This window comes from Anomaloglossus baeobatrachus, chromosome 1 (assembly GCF_048569485.1).
Source record: "Anomaloglossus baeobatrachus isolate aAnoBae1 chromosome 1, aAnoBae1.hap1, whole genome shotgun sequence".
NCBI lineage: Eukaryota > Metazoa > Chordata > Amphibia > Anura > Aromobatidae > Anomaloglossus > Anomaloglossus baeobatrachus.
The window spans coordinates 866,511,534-866,531,646 of NC_134353.1; the positions used below are offsets into that span (position 1 = coordinate 866,511,534).

At 49.1% G+C, this 20,113-nt stretch overlaps 1 protein-coding gene across 2 annotated transcripts in view; it reads right to left on the reverse strand.

Moving 5' to 3' along the window:
• SREK1 (splicing regulatory glutamic acid and lysine rich protein 1) overlaps positions 1-20,113 on the reverse strand; it is a 153,092-nt gene that overhangs the window by 49,417 nt on the left and 83,562 nt on the right. For both annotated transcript variants that reach the window (XM_075326036.1, XM_075326028.1), the window contains exon 6: positions 18,903-19,081. In XM_075326036.1, coding sequence (XP_075182151.1) covers positions 18,903-19,081 — 179 coding nt within the window. The remainder of the gene's footprint in view (positions 1-18,902; positions 19,082-20,113) is intronic.

A 20,113-nucleotide genomic window follows, 5' to 3' on the forward strand; every position in this document is an offset into this window, starting at 1 on the left:
GAATGCATGTGTGTGTGTGATCCTCCTGAACACAAAGCATTGAACTGGCTAGATGTGGTCATCCAGGGGGTGTATATGCTCGGAGGGAGGAGCTACACTTTTTAGTGTAGTACTTTGTGTGTCTTCCGGAGGCAGAAGATTTACACCCATGGTCTGGGTCTCCCATAAGGAACGATGAAGAAAGGGTCCGTTTTCCTAAAGGGGGCTGTCCTGGATATGTAATATCTGAGAGCTCTGACGAGGTCTAACGAATGCAGAGACCTTTCCACCCTATGAACTGGGTGTGGACAAAAGGAAGGCAGAACAATGTCCTCGTTCAAATGAAACGGGGTAAGAACCTTTGGAAGGAAATCCGGAAGGGGGCACAGAACCACCTTGTCCTGGTGAAAGATCAGAAAAGGCTCGTGGCAAAAGAGTGCTGCTAGCTCCGAAACCCATCTGATGGACGTAATTGCCACCAGGAATGTTACCTTCCAGGACAGAAGAGCAAGGGAGAATTCCTTGAGGGGTTCAAAGGGAGACCGTCCAGAACGAGGTTGAGGTCCCATGGGTCCAGCGGCCGTTTGTACGGGGCAACTAGATGGGAAACGCCCAGGAGGAAGGTCTTGACTTGCGTTTTTTGAGCCAGGCGGCATTGGTAGAAGATTGAGAGCGCTGAGACCTGCCCTTTAAGGGAACTGAGAGCCAACCCCGTTTGCAAGCCAGACTGTAGAAAGTCGAGAATTCTGGGGATGGCCAGAGGCATAGGCTGGACGTTAGTTTCCCTGCACCATGAAGAAGGGAATTTTGTTTACTTACCGTAAATTCCTTTTCTTCTAGCTCCTATTGGGAGACCCAGACAATTGGGTGTATAGCTTCTGCCTCCGGAGGCCACACAAAGTATTACACTTTAAAAAGTGTAACCCCTCCCCTCTGCCTATACACCCTCCCGTGCATCACGGGCCCATCAGTTTTGGTGCCAAAGCAGGAAGGAGGAAACTTATAAATTGGTCTAAGGTAAATTCAATCCGAAGGATGTTCGGAGAACTGAAACCATGAACCAAAAGAACAATTCAACATGAACAACATGTGTACACAAAAGAACAACAGCCCGAAAGGAACAGGGGCGGGTGCTGGGTCTCCCAATAGGAGCTAGAAGAAAAGGAATTTACGGTAAGTAAACAAAATTCCCTTCTTCTTTGTCGCTCCATTGGGAGACCCAGACAATTGGGACGTCCAAAAGCAGTCCCTGGGTGGGTAAAAGAATACCTCGATAAAAAGAGCCGAAAAAACGGCCCCCTCTTACAGGTGGGCAACCGCCGCCTGAAGGACTCGCCTACCTAGGCTGGCATCTGCCGAAGCATAGGCATGCACCTGATAGTGTTTCGTGAAAGTGTGCAGACTCGACCAGGTAGCCGCCTGACACACCTGCTGAGCCGTAGCCTGGTGCCGCAATGCCCAGGACGCACCTACGGCTCTGGTAGAATGGGCTTTCAGCCCTGAAGGAATCGGAAGCCCAGACGAACGGTAGGCTTCAAGAATCGGTTCCTTGATCCACCGAGCCAAGGTTGACTTGGAAGCCTGCGACCCCTTACGCTGTCCAGCGACAAGGACAAAGAGCGCATCAGAACGGCGCAGGGGCTCCGTGCGAGAAATGTAGAGCCTGAGTGCTCTCACGAGATCTAACAAGTGCAAATCCTTTTCACATTGGTGAACTGGATGAGGGCAAAAAGAAGGTAAGGAGATATCCTGATTGAGATGAAAAGGGGATACCACCTTAGGGAGAAATTCCGGGACCGGACGCAGAACCACCTTATCCTGGTGAAACACCAGGAAGGGGGCTTTGCATGACAGTGCTGCTAGCTCAGACACTCTCCGAAGTGATGTGACTGCCACTAGGAAGGCCACCTTCTGTGAAAGGCGTGATAGAGAGACATCCCGCATCGGCTCGAAAGGTGGTTACTGAAGAGCCGTTAGCACCCTGTTAAGATCCCAGGGTTCTAGCGGACGCTTGTAAGGTGGGACTATGTGGCTAACCCCCTGCAGGAACGTGCGGACCTGCGGAAGCCTGGCTAGACGCTTTTCAAAAAACACGGAAAGCGCCGATACTTGTCCCTTGAGAGAGCCGAGAGACAAACCCTTGTCCATTCCGGATTGAAGGAAAGAAAGAAAAGTGGGCAAGGCAAACGGCCAGGGAGTAAAACCCTGATCAGAGCACCAGGATAAGAAGATCCTCCAAGTCCTGTGGTAGATCTTGGCGGACGTTGGTTTCCTGGCCTGTCTCATAGTGGCAATGACATCTTGAGACAACCCTGAGGACGCTAGGAGCCAGGACTCAATGGCCACACAGTCAGGTTGAGGGCCGCAGAATTCAGATGGAAAAATGGCCCTTGAGACAGCAAGTCTGGTCGGTCTGGGAGTGCCCACAGTTGACCCACCGTGAGGTGCCACAGATCCGGGTACCACGACCTCCTCGGCCAGTCTGGAGCGATGAGGATGGCACGGCAGCAGTCGGACCTGATCTTGCGTAACACTCTGGGCAGCAGTGCCAGAGGAGGAAATACATAAGGCAGTCGAAACTGCGACCAATCCTGAACTAATGCGTCTGCCGCCAGAGCTCTGTGATCTTGAGACCGTGCCATGAATGCCGAGACTTTGTTGTTGTGCCGAGACGCCATTAGGTCGACGTCCGGCGTTCCCCAGCGGCAACAGATCTCTTGAAACACGTCCGGGTGAAGAGACCATTCCCCTGCGTCCATGCCCTGGCGACTGAGAAAGTCTGCTTCCCAGTTTTCTACGCCCGGGATGTGAACTGCGGAGATGGTGGAGGCTGTGGCTTCCGCCCACAGCAGAATCCGCCGAACTTCTTGGAAGGCTTGACGACTGCGTGTGCCGCCCTGGTGGTTGATGTATGCAACCGCCGTGGCGTTGTCCGACTGTATTCGTATCTGCCTGCCCTCCAGCCACCGCTGGAACGCCTTTAAGGCTAGATACACTGCCCTTATCTCCAGAACATTGATCTGAAGGGAGGACTCTGTCGGAGTCCAGGTTCCCTGAGCCCTGTGGTGGAGGAAGACCGCTCCCCACCCTGACAGACTCGCGTCCGTCGTGACCACAGCCCAGGATGGGGGCAGGAAGGATTTTCCCTTCGACAAAGAAGTGGGAAGAAGCCACCATTGAAGAGAGGTTTTGGCTGCCCGTGAAAGGGAGACGTTCTTGTCTAGGGACGTCGACCTCCTGTCCCATTTGCGGAGAATGTCCCATTGAAGTGGACGCAGATGAAACTGCGCAAAGGGAATTGCCTCCATTGCTGCCACCATCTTCCCTAGGAAGTGCATGAGGCGCCTCAAGGGGTGTGACTGGGCTCGAAGGAGAGAGTGCACCCCTGTCTGTAGTGAACGCTGTTTGTCCAGCGGTAGCTTCACTATCGCTGAGAGAGTATGAAACTCCATCCCGAGGTAAGTCAGCGATTGGGTCGGTGTCAATTTTGACTTTGGGAAATTGATGATCCACCCGAACCTCTGGAGAGTCTCCAGAGCAATGGTCAGGCTGTGTTGGCATGCCACCCGGGAGGGTGCCTTGACTAGAAGATCGTCTAAGTAAGGGATCACCGAGTAGCCCTGAGAGTGTAGGACCGCCACCACTGCTGCCATGACCTTGGTGAAGACCCGTGGGGCTGTCGCCAGGCCGAAAGGCAGTGCCACGAACTGAAGGTGTTCGTCTCCGATGGCGAAACGCAGGAAGCGTTGATGCTCTGGTGCAATCGACACATGGAGATAAGCATCCCTGATGTCGATTGATGCTAGGAAGTCTCCTTGGGACATCGAGGCGATGACAGAGCGGAGAGATTCCATCCGGAACCGTCTGGTTCTCACGTGTCTGTTGAGCAGTTTGAGGTCCAAAACGGGACGGAATGATCCGTCCTTTTTTGGCACCACGAACAAGTTGGAGTAAAAACCGCGACCCCATTCTTGAAGGGGAACGGGGATCACCACTCCTTCTGCCTTCAGAGTGTTCACCGCCTGAAAAAGTGCATCGGCTCGCTCGGGGGGCGGAGATGTTCTGAAGAAACGAGTCGGAGGACGAGAACTGAGCTCTATCCTGTAACCGTGAGACAGAATGTCTCTCACCCATCGGTCTTGGACATGTGGCCACCAGGCGTCGCAAAAGCGGGAGAGCCTGCCACCGACCGAGGATGCGGTTTGAGGAGGCCGAAAGTCATGAGGAGGCCGCCTTGGGGGCGGTTCCTCCGGCGGTCTTTTTAGGACGTGACTTAGACCGCCATGCAGAAGAGTTCCTCTGGCCCTTCTCTGACCTGTTGGACGTGGAGGAATGGGACCTGGCTGAGGGCCGAAAGGACCGAAACCTCGGTTGTATCTTTCGTTGCTGAGGTCTGTTTGGTTTGGACTGGGGTAAGGACGAGTCCTTTCCCTTGGATTGTTTAATAATTTCGTCCAATTGCTCGCCAAACAAACGGTCGCCAGAAAATGGCAAACCGGTTAAGAACTTCTTGGAAGCAGAGTCTGCCTTCCATTCGCGTAGCCACATGGCCCTGCGGACTGCCACCGAATTGGCGGATGCTACCGCTGTACGGCTCGCAGAGTCCAGGACGGCGTTCATGGCGTAGGACGAAAAAGCCGACGCCTGAGAAGTCAAAGACACAACCTGCGGAGTAGAGGTACGTGTGACCGCATTAATCTCAGACAGACAAGCTGAGATAGCTTGGAGTGCCCACACGGCTGCGAATGCCGGAGCAAAAGACGCGCCTATGGCTTCATAGATGGATTTCATCAGGAGCTCTATTTGCCTGTCAGTGGCATCCTTGAGCGATGAACCATCTGCCACTGATACTACGGATCTAGCCGCCAGTCTAGAGACTGGAGGATCCACCTTGGGACACTGAGCCCAACCCTTAACTACGTCAGGGGGGAAGGGGTAACGTGTGTCATTAAGGCGCTTAGTAAAGCGCTTGTCCGGAAATGCTCGGTGCTTCTGGACAGCATCTCTGAAGTTAGAGTGATCGAAAAACGCACTCCATGTACGTTTGGGAAACCTTAACTGGTGTTTCTCCTGCTGTGAAGCCGACTCCTCTATAGGTGGAGTTGGAGGAGAAAGTTCTAGCACCTGGTTGATGGACGCTATAAGGTCATTTACTATGGCGTCCCCTTCAGGTGTATCAAGATTGAGAGCAACGTCAGGGTCAGAGTCCTGAGCTGCGACCTCCGCTTCATCCTCCAGAGAGTCCTCAGGCTGAGACCCTGAGCAGCGTGATGAAGTTGAGGAAGGTTCCCAGCGAGCCCGCTTAGCCGGTCTGGGACTGCGGTCCGTGTCGGAGTCCTCACCGTGGGACCTAGGTGTCACCCCAGGAGCACTTTGCTGCGCCGACCGAGGGGGGCCTGGGGGCGATGAACTCACAGTGCCCTGGGCCTGTGTTACCGGTCTGGACTGCAAGGCTTCTAGTATCTTAGCAGACCATCTGTCCATAGACTGAGCCATGGATTGTGAGAGTGACTCAGAGAGTTTCTCAGCCAAAACTGCAAACTCTGTCCCTGCCACCTGGACAGTGGAAGCCGGTGGTTCTACCTGAGCCGAGGGTCCCACCAGTGCCTGAGGCTCCGGCTGAGTGAGTGCCACAGGGGCCGAGCATTGCACACAATGAGGGTAGGTGGAACCTGCAGGTAACATAGCCGCACAAGAGGTACAGGTTGCAAAATAAGCCTGTGCCTTGGCACCCTTGCTCTTTGCGGACGACATGCTGTTGTCTCCTCTTAGAGTAATCAGTGAGGGTATATAGCCAAAAGCAAATAATGCGGCCGAACAGAGAAAATGTATACAATATATATATATATATATATATATATATATATATACACTTCGGCACCCAAGGGGGCCAGCACCTGGTAACCGGTGCGGCTTACCGACCGCCCAAAGCGGTTGTGTGTCCACCAGATTCCCTGCCTGGGCCTCCCAGAGCTGTGGAGTTCGTTCTGAAGTCCTCCACCGGCAGAAGTGATTATAACAATGGCTGCCAGCGTTCTTGGGGGAGGAGGGAGCCGTGGGCGTGACTAATAAAGTGCGGGAATCTGGTGCCCCACAGTGCTCAGTGAGGGGGGAGGAGGATACCTAAGTATGCTCCAGCCCTCACTGCCGACGTCCAGTCGAGCGTCCCGCCCTTACCCCTGACTGGCAGGCCCGGGGGCGGGAGTTATGGTACTAGGCCGCAGAAGCCGGGGACTAAATTTAATAACGCGGCCGGCAAACAGGCGCGGTCGGCGCGGTAGTCCCGGCGTCACAAAAAACACAGCAGCCGCTGCAGCGTCTGTTACACAGGCGCTCCATGCGCCGTCCCCAAGGGGGCACAGAGTACCTCTTAGAAGCAGGGCCTGTCCCTGATGATACCCAGTCTCCTGTCCGTCAGATTCCCCCAGGGGCTGCGGAGGGAGCCCGGTCCCAGTGCATGGTGACCGGTTAGGATCCCACTTCTCCCAGAGCCTCTAAGGGATGGGGAAGGAAAACGGCATGTGGCTCCAGCCTTTGTACCCGCAATGGGTACCTCAACCTTAACAGCACCGCCGACATTAGTGGGGTGAGAAGGGAGCATGCCGGGGGCCCTGTGGGGGGCCCTCTTTTCTTCCATCCGATAAATCAGCAGCTGCTGCTGACTAAAATGTGGAGCTTGCGTGAATGTGTGCCTCCTTCAACACAAAGCAAAAAACTGATGGGCCCGTGATGCACGGGAGGGTGTATAGGCAGAGGGGAGGGGTTACACTTTTTAAAGTGTAATACTTTGTGTGGCCTCCGGAGGCAGAAGCTATTCACCCAATTGTCTGGGTCTCCCAATGGAGCGACAAAAAAAGGAAGATTTTCCACGTACAGTGGTAAATGCGGGATGAAGCAGGCTTTCGGGCGCTGATCATGGTGGAAATAACCGCGGGGGAGAATCCTGCTCTTGTTAATACCCAGGTCTCAATGGCCATGCCGTCAGCTTCAGGGCTCTGGAGTTCTGATGGGAAATGGGCCCTTGGGTCAGCAAGTCTGGGATGTCTGGAAGGCACCACGGTGCGTCTGTGAGCATTTGCTCTAATTCGGCGTAGCAGGCGCGCCTGGGCCAGTCCGGTGCTATCAGTATCACCGGGACTCCCTCTGCCTTGATCTTCCTGATTACCCGCGGCAGCAGGGGTAGAGGTGGAAATATGTAAGGCAGGCGGAAGTGGTGCCAGGAGCAAACTAGAGCATCCGCGCCGATGGACTGCAGATCGCGTGACCTGGCTATGAACGGGGGTACCTTTGCATTCAACCTTGAGGCCATTAGGTCCACATCTGGTGTGCCCCAGCGAGTGCAGATGTGTAGAAACACATCTGGGTGGAGAGACCATTCTCTGGCGGCCAGGCCTTGGAAAGTCTGCTGCCCAGTTCTCTACCCCCGGTATGTGTACCGCTGATATCACTGATCCCGTCGATTCTGCCCAGCTAAGGATCTTATGGGCCTCGAGATAAGCCGCTTTGCTGCGGGTGCCCCCGTGCCGATTGATATAGGCTACAGCTGTCGCATTGTCCGATTGGACTCGAATCTGACGACCCGCTAGCAGAGGGCAGAACGCTCTGAGCGCGAGGAAGATCGCGCGGAGTTCCAGGATGTTTATGGATAGGGAAGACTCCTGGGGCGTCCAACGTCCTTGAGCAGTGTGGTGCCGGTAAACTGCTCCCCAGCCTAGGAGGCTGGCGTCCGTGGTCAGGACCAGCCAGTTCACTGGGAGAAAAGATCTCCCCTTCGATAGGGATGAGGATCGAAGCCACCAGCAGAGTGCGTACCTGACTGAAGGCGTCAGGTGAAGATGTCTGTCCAGGGAGAAGGGCCTCTTGTCTCAGGCCGCTAGAAGGGCTAGCTGCAGTGGGTGGAGGTGCAGTTGAGCAAAGGGTACTGCTTCCATAGCTGCCACCATCCTGCCGAGCACTTTCATGCTGAATCGAATGGAGCGAGACGGAGGACGTAGAAGGCAGCGTACCGCTCGTTGAAGAGCGATCGCCTTGTCCTGAGGGAGAAAGATCAAGCCCCGACGGGTGTCCAGGGACATGCCCAGGAAGGTGATGGATCGTGATGGGATCGGGGATGATTTGTCCAGATTCACTAGCCACCCTAAGCGGGATAGGGTGTCCACAGTGATCTGTACGCTGGTTGAGCAGTCGCGGAAGGAGGGGGCCTTGATGAGGAGGTCGTCCAAGTAAGGGAGAACGACTACTCCCCTGGCGTGAAGGATGCTGATGGCGGCCGCCATGACTTTGGTGAAAACCCTTGAGGCGGTGGCAAGGCCGAAGGGTAGAGCTACGAATTGAAAGTGGGAGTCCTGAATTGCGAAGCGGAGGAACTTTTGGTGATCTGGGGCGATGGGTATGTGCAGGTACGCGTCCTTGATGTCTATGGAGGTGAGGAATTCCCCTTCGACCATGGATGCTATAATGGTCCTTAGGGACTCCATTCTGAATCTCCGTACGTGCACATGTTTGTTTAGGTGTTTGAGGTCCAGGATGGGTCGAACTGACCCATCCTTTTTGGGGACCACAAAGAGGTTGGAATAAAACCCCCCGAACTTCTCGTCGTCTGGGACAGGTATTATCACTCCTGCTGTTTGGAGCGAGTGGATTGCTGAGAAAAAAGCTTCGCGTCGTTTTCGAGTCTTTGGGGGGTTTGAGAGAAGGAACAGACTCGGGGGTCGGGTCCGAAATTCTATGTGGTAACCGGAAGACACAAGGTCTCGCACCCATTTGTCGTCTGAGACGGCAGCCCAGATGTGTTGAAAGAGCCGCAGTCGACCTCCTACAATGAGTGTGTCTTCCGGGGCGCCGAAGGACTCATGAGGGTGGAAAACGTCGTGGCCGAGTCTCCCTAGTCCTGGACTGTTTCGGTCTAGGCTGCCATGACGAAGTGGGTTTCGGGGAGAGCTGAGAAGGTCGGTCCTTGCGTAGTCCGCGGCTGGTGGCGGGGACAGCACGGGATGTCGACCAACCAAATGAGTTCCGAAAGGAGCGGAACGAGGACTGTGGACATCTGGTGAAGGACGTCCTGGACTTCAGCTGGGGGAGGGAGGTACTCTTTCCTCCCGTGGCGTCAGAAATGAGCTTGTCCAGACGTTCGCCAAACAATCGGTCTGGAAAAAAGGGAAGGCCCGTGAGAGACTTCTTGGAGGCAGAGTCCGCTCGCCATTGTCGGAGCCAGAGAGCTCTACGGATGGCTATGATATTTGAGGCGGCAAACGCTGCGCAGGTAGCAGCGTCCATGGAGGCCTGCATGAGGTACTCCGCCGCAGCGGCAATTTGAGCTGTTACCTCTGTGAAGGTATGAGTGAACTGGGATTCCTCAAGCGAAGTGTTAAGGGATTCTGCCCAGACCGAGATCGCCTTTGCGACCCACACAGAGGCAAAGGAGGGCGAGCGGGAGGAACCCACAGCCTCAAAAGCAGAGCGGGCGAGGTGCTCCACCTGTCTGTCTGTCGGGTCCTTGATGGAGGAATCATCGGGTAAAGACAGGAGCGTCTTTGTGGTAAGGCGGGAGACCGGGGGGTCTTAGGGGCAGGTGAGGCAAAAGGGTACCGGGACTCCATGAGTTTTCGGTTACCGAAGCGCCTGTCAGGCTTCTCCCTTTGCTTTGTGAGGATATCCTGAAACTCTGGGTGATCAGCGAAAACCTTTTGGGGTTTCCTTGCCCTCTTAAAGGAGACCGCATGATCAGTGGTAGTGGATGGGGGATCCTCCACATGCAGAGTTTAGTTGATTGCTGCTATAAGGGAGTCTATTGCAGTTTGATCATCTGGGGAGGATGAAACCAAGGAATCCTCCTGGTACAAACAGCATTCTCCCTCCTGCAGCTCTTCAGAAGCCGTGGAGCGTGTGGGAGAGCCTGCCCTGTGTGCTCCCGAGGGAGAGCCCGCTGGAGACACCCGGCCGTGTGCTCTTTTCCTGATTCCTGCAACCGGTGAAGCATGTGCCCGGATTACCTCAGAAGGATCCTCCATAGGGGTATCCTCAGGTTGCGTTCCGTCCAGGGACCCAGAAGGGTGTGGAGGACGATATTGCATAGCCAGCACCAGGTTCTGTGACAGTTTTTCCATGGATTGGGACAGAAACTGTGCCCATTCCGGTGGGCTGTGAGCCCTAGGCTCTGGGCTGACGGTTGCAGCGGTGGTGGCAGGGGGGTCTTGGGGAGCTATAGGGGCACAGGACTCGCAGAGAGAAGAGGTGTGTTTACGTGGTAGCTCAGCGTGGCAGGCAGTGCAGGCTGAATAATAGACTATGAGGGCCTTAGCACTCTTAGTGCCCTTAGAATTCTGCATGTTCCTAATAGGAGTATGCCAGGAGAGGGAGCAATGCTCAGCAGGGCTACAAGTGAAGCAAGTACCTCACCAGAATCAGCCGATGGCCCTGTCCTCAGGAAGGAGTAAGCTCTGTGGAGATCTTCCCACGCTTTCCTGGGGGGGGCAGGGCTTATCGCGGCTGCGGGGGGGGCTTAGCACTAAAAGAGCGAGAAGACGTCAGTGTTCCCCCCCCTGCTGTGGGTAGTAAAAAACGTCGGGAATGGAGCTTCTGACAGTTTTCCTCCCTCTCCCTCCAGTCATCACACAGCTTGTCACTGGTGGTGATCTCTGCCGGCTTTTCTGCTAGAGCAAATAAACAGAGCAAATAAACAGCGTGAGTCCCTGAGCTCTGGACCCTCCCCCTGCCACTGGTAAATTATCTGTGCAGGACTTTCTGCAAACAGCGAGGGACTTCCCCCTCCTCCAGCCAGCAAGCTAGAGAAAAGTTAACACTGTGGGTTCAGGAGCCCTGGGGCTCTCCTCCTTGCAATCAGCAAGGGACTTTCTCATAATAAATACTGTAAATTCAGCAGTCCTGGGAGCCTTCCCTGCACCGTCTTTTCTCCCTTTTTCTGGGAAACCAGTCAGGGGGGGATCTCACCTTAAACACGGCTTCAGTCCAGGCAGTGAAAATAGCAGAGTCAGCTAGCTGTGTCCGGTCACACAGGTGCCATATTCATCTCAGAGACTGCAAAGAGGGGCTGAGGAATTGTGCCTCTACCCTGGGCTTTGGAAAATCGGTGTCTGTGGAACCCGTCGTCCAGCCCAGGATCCAGCGTCGCAGGAGGGGGTACGTGGAGGCAACACTCAACGTTCCCGCCCGTTGATGGTAGTGGGAGATCAGTCCCAAAAGGAAACCGTCGCCCTCAAAAAATAACAAACCTTGAAAGGAAGTGCCTCCTACAGACACAAAACTGAGGCTGCCTGGCCCGGCCAGGGGGTGTATACTGCAGAGGAGGAGCTATGCTTTTGCATCTACTTAGTGTCCTTCTATGGATAGGCAGCATAACACCCATGGTCCGGTGTCCCCCAATGAGGCGTCAGAGAAATGTTCTATATTAAAAATCATGTCCAAAGACTAAAACCTCAACATGTTCTGCAATAGGAAGAACTAGAAGTAATTGTTTTTGCGGAGGCCATAAGGACTAAAAAGGGATAAAGGGATTGATACAGGGGTCAGCGGTGGAGAAAGTGGCCCTATACTCGGATGACGTATTGATCTTTTTGGGAGATACAAAGTCAATTCTGACTAGTGCTATGTCCGTTATTGATAAATTGAGGGATTAATTGGGATTACGTATCATTTGGGATAAGTCCAAGGCCAATGCCGGTGGATGCTTTTTCTCCAGACAATGAGGCTTCTCCCATCCCTTTAATGGTGTTGAGAAGTACAAATTTTAGTACACTAGTTAGAGGCTCTGGATATCGAGTCCGCAAAGTGTGAAAAGAGCAGGATCATCCCTCAAGTAACCTTATTTTGTAAATTACAGATGACAGACGTGAGTGGAGACTTTTTTTGTGGCTTGAGCTAAAACTTTTATTGGGCACATTTTACATAAAATTTTGAATCACATTTATCCCGTGCTCAACGCTGAGCACTTACATCGGTCTTACCATCTAAATCTCCAAATGAAGTGATTCAGAGGACACCCCCAAGGGATCCATTGACTACAATGAGGCATAAGAGTTGCTCTGGGCTATGTTCCGCAGTGCAGTGTCTTCTCAGAAGTGCAAAAAACGGTGGGCGACTGTGCTTTTATGCACTCTTAAAAAGACACAGCTGGATCATAAGACAAACTGAGTCCAAGGTGACTTTCTCTGCCTCATGATAGGGAATCTTCCATCAGGGGCTTTGTCTGAATCATGTATTTCAAAGAATAACTCTGAAACCGCCATATAAGTGCTCAGTGTAGAGTGCAGGATAAATGTGAGCATAGCCGGATTGACGGATATTTGGGAGGCAGAATGAATTAATTAACAGTAGATCGAGAATTGCTTTTATTTATTTTTCACACCGCTCACCGTGTGATATAAGTGATTAGCTGGCTTTATTCTTCGGGTCAGTGCGATTACAAGAATACCAGATTTAAATAGTCTTTTTAGGTTTTGCTATTTTCACACACTAAAAACACTTTAACAAAAAAAGTTTTTGCATCACCATATTTTGAAAGCTGTAACTTTTCTGTATTTCTGCCAACAGTCATGTGAGGATTTGTTTGTTTTTTTGTGGGATGAGTTGACGCTTTTAGTGATACTATTTTCAGGCACAATGGTTTTTGATCGCTTTCTATTCCAATTTTTGGGAGGCAGTATGAAAATAAAACAGCAATTCAAGAATTGTTTTTTGGTGGGTTTTTTTATGCTGTGCACCATGTGTTAAAATTAATAAAACAAACAAATGCCGAGTGAGAACATGGTCTAAATTCCAGGGAGGTTTGGTCAGGAATGAAATTACTTACTGGGTTTAAGGTGAGGTCTGAGCATGGGGGAGGAGAACTGGACAAGGCTAATAAGATGAATGAGTATTTCAATAGATTTAGCAATCCCGTAGTAATGCCAACTGACAGAGGATATGGATCTGGTGCAAATACTGCAACATTGATATTGGAGGATGTGCAGACTAATTTCAGAGTCTCCGAAAATGATGTGAGGAGGCAGTTTAAGACACTTAACATTGGCAAAGCTGCAGGGCCAGATGGACTCAGTCCACGTGTCCTTAAAGTGTGTGCAGACCAGCTGTGTACGGTCTTTACACACCTATTTAACGGGGGTCTACAAACACAGAGGGTACCAGTGTTATGGAAAACTTCCTGTCTGGTTCCGGTACCCAAGACTACTTCTCCTGCATCCCTAAATGACTATCGTCCGGTAGCCTTAACATCTCATGCTATGAAGGCCTTGGAAAGATTAGTGCTTGCTCACTTGAATCCGAGGGTGAAGGCTTTCATTGATCCCCTACAGTTTGCTTGCCGGCATAGATTGTGAGTGGACGATGACATTCTTTCTCTGTTACATACTGTATATTCATTTTTGGAGAAGGATGGAACCTCTGTGCGAGCAATGTTCTTTGATTTCTCGAGCGCGTTTAACACCCTGCAGCCACCTTTACTACACAAAAAGATGACTGATATGAAGGTGGAGGAGGGGATGAGAAATTGGATAACTGACTACCTATCAGATCGGCCACAGTTTGTACATATGGGAGCAGTTGTGTCTAGCAGATTATTGAGCAGTGTAGGTGCTCCTCAGGGAACGGTGCTAGCGCCCTCTCTATTCACACTGTATACATCAGACTTTCGGTATCAATCTGATTTTTGCCACCTTCAAAAATTCTCGGATGACTCCATGGTAGTCGGATGTATTAGAGGGGACCAGGGTGATGAGGAATATAGAAGGGTGGTGTCGAATTTTGTGGATTGGTGCCATGGTAACTATCTACAACTAAATGTTAAGAAAACTAAGGAATTGGTGGCCAACTATAGCAGGAGAAAGATGGAATGTTTACCCATCACTATTGCTGGTCAGGAGGTGGAGCAGGTGGAGAGTTACAAATATCTGGGGGTCCATCTTGATAGCAAACTGGACTGGAGATGCCACTCAGAGAGGGTCTATAAGAAGGGGATGAGCAAACTGTATTTCCTTAGGAAACTGAGGTCTTTTAAAGTGTGCAGCAAAATGTTAGAAATGTTCTAACATCTAACATTCTAAGAATCAACAAGTGGGACACAATTGTGAAGTAGAACAAAATTTATTGCTTATTTTAAACCTTTTTTTTAAAAAAATAACTAACTGAAAATTGGGGCGTGCAATATTATTCGTCTCCTTTACTTTCAGTGCAGCAAACTCACTCCAGAAGTTCATTGAGGATTTCTGAATGATCCAATGTTGTCCTAAATGACTGATGATGATAAATATAATCCACCTGTGTGTAATCAAGTCTCCGTATAAATGCACCTGCTCTGTGATAGTCTCAGTGTTCTGTTTAAAGCACAGATAGCATCATGAAGACCAAGCAACACAACAGGCAGGTCCGTGATACTGTTGTGGAGAAGTTTAAAGCCGGATTTGCTTACAAAAAGATTTCCACAACTTTAAACATCCCAAGGAACACTGTGCAAGCGATCATATTGAAATGGAAGGAGTATTATACCACTGCAAATCTACCAAGACCCGGCCGTCCATCCAAACTTTCATCTCAAACAAGGAGAAGACTCATCAGACATGCAGCCAAGAGGCCCATGATCACCCTGGATGGGGATGAACTGCAGAGATCTACAGCTGAGGTGGGAGACTCTGTCCATAGGACAACAATCAGTCGTATACTGCAGAAATCTGGCCTTTATGGAAGAGTGGCAAGGAGGAAGCCATTTCTCAAAGATATCCATAAAAAGTGTCGTTTACAGTTTGCCACAAGCCACCAGGAAGACACACCAAACATGTGGAAGAAGGTTCCCTGGTCAGATGAAACTAAAATTGAACTATTTGGGCACAATGGCAAACAATATGTTTGGCGTAATACAACAGAGTTCATCACCTTGAACACACCATCCCCACTGTCAAACATGGTGGTGGCAAGAAAACCTGTTGGAATCTGCAAAAGACCTGAGACTGGGAAGGAGATTTGTCTTCCAACAAGACAATGATCCCAAACATAAAGCAAAATCTACAATGGAATGGTTCACAAATAAACGTATCCAGGTGTTAGAATGGCCAACTCACAGTCCAGACCTGAATCCAATCGAGAATCTGTGGAAAGAGCTAAAAACTGCTGTTCACAAACGCTCTTCATTCAGCCTCACTCAGCTCCAGCTGTTTGCAAAGGAAGAAAGGGCAAGAATTTCAGTGTCTCGATGTGCAAAACTGATAGACACAAACCCCTAGCGACTTGCAGCTGTAATCGCAGCAAAGGGTGGCGCTTCAAAGTATTAACTTAAAGGGGACAAATAATATTGCACGCCCCAATTTTCAGTTATTTATTTTTTAAAAATGTTTAAAATAAACAATAAATTTTGTTCAACTTCACAATTGTGTCCCACTTGTTGCTGATTCTTCACCATAAAATTTAAATTTTTTATCTTTATGTTTGAAGCCTGAAATGTGGGAAAAGGTTGACAAATTCAAGGGGGCCGAATACTTTTGCAAGGCACTGTATATATGCTAATGAAGGAACTTGGTGCACCCTGGGCGTGTACAAGAAGCTCAGTTCACCAATCCACGCCTCCCTCAATGGTGACTTACAGCGCTGGTTTGACTAAGCTTTCTCTACAGACAGTGATTACTACAAGCCAGTGCTGTCAATCACCAGTGAGGGAGGCAGGAGCATGCAAAACTAGTGGGCGGAATGGTGAACGTAGCCTCCTGGCCATGAACAGGGGCCACCAAGCACACTAATTAGCATATTTGATTAAAGGGGTTGTTCTCAAGTTCACAAAAGTGTAAGTGTAATCCTAAGATTGCAAAATGATTTATAAAAAGAAGTAACTTTACAATTTAGCTCTTATAAAAACATCATGTATGCTCTGAATAATAGAGGAATTATTAATTTTACAGTTAACAGCTCATTGCCCAGGGTTCTGACCATCCTGCATTCCCAGCGTGGCCAGTTACCTAGGTAAGAAAAGATTAGGCGAGTAGGCGCAAAGATTTAGTCTGAAACTAGCCGGATCGCTGGACATGACCAGCCTCAAAGATTTCTCTGCAGCCTGGGAGAGAGCATAGTTCAGACTAGCAGTGCGTCCATGTCACTGGTCCAAACAGTCTACAGGAGCAGACAGACAAAGCCGGATGATGGGAGACAGAGGAGCAGTATGTTTCTGAATATACATCTTCAGGAAGTTTCTGCAGAAAGGAGGCAGTGATCAGAATGCTAAAGGTGAGCCTTTTATAGGTGCTTAGATAAAAAACAAAAGTGACTGGTTGGGCTGACAGGCTCCCTTTAAGGCTATAATGTCCACGGTAGAATGTACCTGCGGATTTTTCTGCATCAAAATCCGCAGCTTTCCCCCGGAATCCGCAGCTTAGCATAGGTGCGGATTTGACGCGGATTTGACGCGGATTTCGTTGCGGATTTCGATGCGGATTTTGTCCATTGTACTCTATTGTGTTTCTGAATAAAGCTTAGTCTGTTTTGAAGGGAAAAAAAAGGCTCTTTATGTCATTTCCTGTCCCAACCCTCCTTTCTTCTCCATTAGCACATTTCTTTAGATGGAAACTGATTTCCCCACACAGATTAATATTTATTTAGTATTATTGATTTTTTTTGTTTTTTCAAATGTTTTAAACAAGGGTGGCACGTTATGTGGCCTATGATAGTGGGCTAATAAAAGGGCAGAAATGTTTAAAGGGAACCTGTCGCCACTTTTTTTGTAAAAAGCTGCGGCCAACACCACTGTGCTCTTATATACAGCATTTTAACAGGCTGTATATAATAACCCAGTGGTGGTGGCCGCAGCTTACAGCCAAAAAATGTGGTGCCATGTTCCCTTTCACTGGTATTTTAAAAAAAAAAAAAATGTGTTCCGCTGTATTTTCACTGTCCAGCCCGATGCAAGCAAGCAACTGAGGGCTGTGCTTCTCAGCGGGATAAGGCTGAAGCATTCTCTGCCCTCCCGCTGAGAAAAACAGTCCTCAGCTGCCCCTGAAAATGGCGGCTCCGTTGTGAAGCGCCATTCACAGGTGCTGTACCGAGGCTCTCAGGTACAGAGAGATGGCAATCAGGGATGTTTGTGTGTTTTTCTTTCAAATAAAATTTAAAAAAAAAAGTGTTTTCTTTTCTTTAGTACCAAACGGAGGTTCATAATGGCCGTGTCTACACAGGCATGACATTATGAACCTCGGGCTTAGTGCCAGTTTGCAGAAAACTGGCATTAACCCCGTTATATTACCCAGCCAGCCAATGCATCAGGGCAGCTGGATGAGCCTCGGTACAGCACCTGTGAATGGCGCTTCACAACGGAGCCGCCATTTTCAGGGGCAGCTGAGGACTGTGTTTCTCAGCGGGAGGGGCAGAGAATTCTTCAGCCTTATCCCGCTGAGAAGCACAGCCCTCAGTTGCTCGCTTGCATCGGGCTGGACAGTGAAAATACAGCGGAGCACATTTTTTTTTTTTTAAAAAAAAAAGAATTGTGAAAAAAGACCTGGGATCCTGTTTTGCCAGCTAAAAGCAAGCAGCCTGTAACTAGCTGCTTTTAGCTGGCAATCCAGAGTCCAGACACCACATGAAATAAAACACACAAACACACTAGTATGGAAATAAAAACAAGTTTTATTTAACCCTATACAGACATACTTACCAACTGGATGAGCTTCCCAACATCTAGCCGCATACGCTCGTACCAAGTCATTATAAGCACAGCCACGACTACACTGCCACTACACTACACTACAAAATGGTGAAACTTCCTCTTTCTGAACTATCCTACATCACTTCCTGCGGATTTGTTTGCGAAATCCGCACCAAATCCGCAGGAAAAGAGCCTGTGGGAACAGACCTGCGGATTTCTTGCGGATTTTACACCTTGCATTGACTTGCATGGGAAAAATCCGCAACAATAATTGACATGCTGCAGATTTTTCCGGATCAAAATCCGCGGCAAATCCGCCGCAGAAAAATCCGCAGCATGGGCACAACATTTCCAAAATGCCGTAGAAATGGCTTGGAAGTGCCGCTGCTGCAGATTTTCGGAAAATCCGCGGCAAAATCCGCAGCGTGGGCACATAGCCTAAGGCTATGTGCGCACGGTACAGATTTAGTCCTGCACCTTGTGGCAGAAAAACACATGCGGTTTTGGTATTTTTTTTTTATGTGTTTTTGCAGTGATTTTTGGGGTGCATTTTTTTGCATGCAACAAGGAAAAGACTGGCAAATAAAGCTAGGTTATTAAAAAAAAAAAAAGGGGGAAAAGAAAAACTCTTGATGTAATTTCCTGTTTCAACCGTTCTTCTGTTTAATTTTACATTGTCCTAATCCTGATGACATCACATCCTTTATTAGCCATGCGTTGTGTTAAAAAACGCTGCAAAGACCCGGCAAAACCACACCAAAAACTGTGAGCACACCTGCGGATTTGATGCGGTTTTTTTTCATCACAACATTGAAGTCAAAGGGTGAAGAAATGCAGCAAATCCCGATCAATAATTGACATGCTGCAATTTTTTTTTTCTGCATCAAAACCTGCCCCAAATCTGCTACATTAAAAACCCTGCAGCATTGGCACAGCATTTCAGAAATCTCAAACTTTGCTGGCTTCAAGAGAGACATGCAGATTTTCATGCAGTTTTTGAAAAAAATGCATCAAAAATCGCGTGTGCACAGGGCCAACTTTGTTCCAAACATGCCATAACAGCTACGGCTATGTGTTTTCAAACACATTTCATTGACTTTAACTGGGGTCGAATGTTTGAGTTAGGATTTTGCAATTTCTGAGGAAATTAATACTACAATCTGCATTCATTTTTGCAAAAAAAAAAGCTGCAATCCTCTTGATGGAAAGTATAAAGCATGTGTGAACAGAGACCTAAAGTCACATGTTATACACCAAGACAGGAAGAACTACTTGCTGCAGCTGTACTTACTTCAGAGGTCTATCACCAAACATAACGCCATTGAATGTCAAGGCCCTTATCACCGAATTCTGGTCAGAGAATTCTACGAAGGCAAAGCGAGTCGGCTGCGTTTCATCTCCGGCCATCCGGACAAATCTGACGTCTCCTACTTGTTTAAAAAACTCTAGTAGTTGTTCTGCTGTAGCCGTCTGAAAAACAAATGGAACCAGGAAATTCAGAAACTTACATGTCCATTGCTTAGCAAACATTTACAGAATAATAGGAATAAAAATGATAATAATTATGAGATGATGGCTGAAAAACGTAATCAGAGCATCTAGAAAACTACAGGTCTTGTGGGTTGCTCCTCGAATGCACTGGTCAGCCCCTAGAAAATGTGGTCCAAGAGTGTACAGCCAGTGAAACAACAGGGTCATGGGCACTGAAGGCTTACTGATGGAGGTCGGAAGAAAAACCTAGCCCCTACTGTAGCACAAATTGCTAAAAACAATGATGCTGGTTATAATAGAAAGATAGGAAAATGACTGATGGCACATCCTACCTTTCTAATGTAAACAGGTAAATACTGAGCATGAAACATAGTAACAAAAAAAGAGACCATTGCACTCTGTAGTGCTGAGATATGTGTAACAATGAATGTGGGAATATAGACATGCATTACTGCTAGGGACCCAATAAAAATGAGGTCACCTTGACACTGGCTGTTGGACTTACATAAAATGGCCAATTGTGTGTGCTAAGTATCTCAATTTTTCTATGTTTTTTTATAGCAGTAATGCATGTCTATATTCCCATATTAATTGTTTCACATATATAATTGTTTCACATATATTAGCACTGAAGAGTGCAACTGTCTCCTTTTTGTTACTATGTTTCATGTTCAGTTTGCACCTGTTCACATTAGAAATGAAGGGAATTTTGTTTACTTACCGTAAATTCCTTTTCTTCTAGCTCCTATTGGGAGACCCAGACAATTGGGTGTATAGCTACTGCCTCCGGAGGCCACACAAAGTATTACACTTTAAAAAGTGTAACCCCTCCCCTCTGCCTATACACCCTCCCGTTCATCACGGGCCCATCAGTTTTGGTGCCAAAGCAGGAAGGAGGAAACTTATAAATTGGTCTAAGGTAAATTCAATCCGAAGGATGTTCGGAGAACTGAAACCATGAACCAAAAGAACAATTCAACATGAACAACATGTGTACACAAAAGAACAACA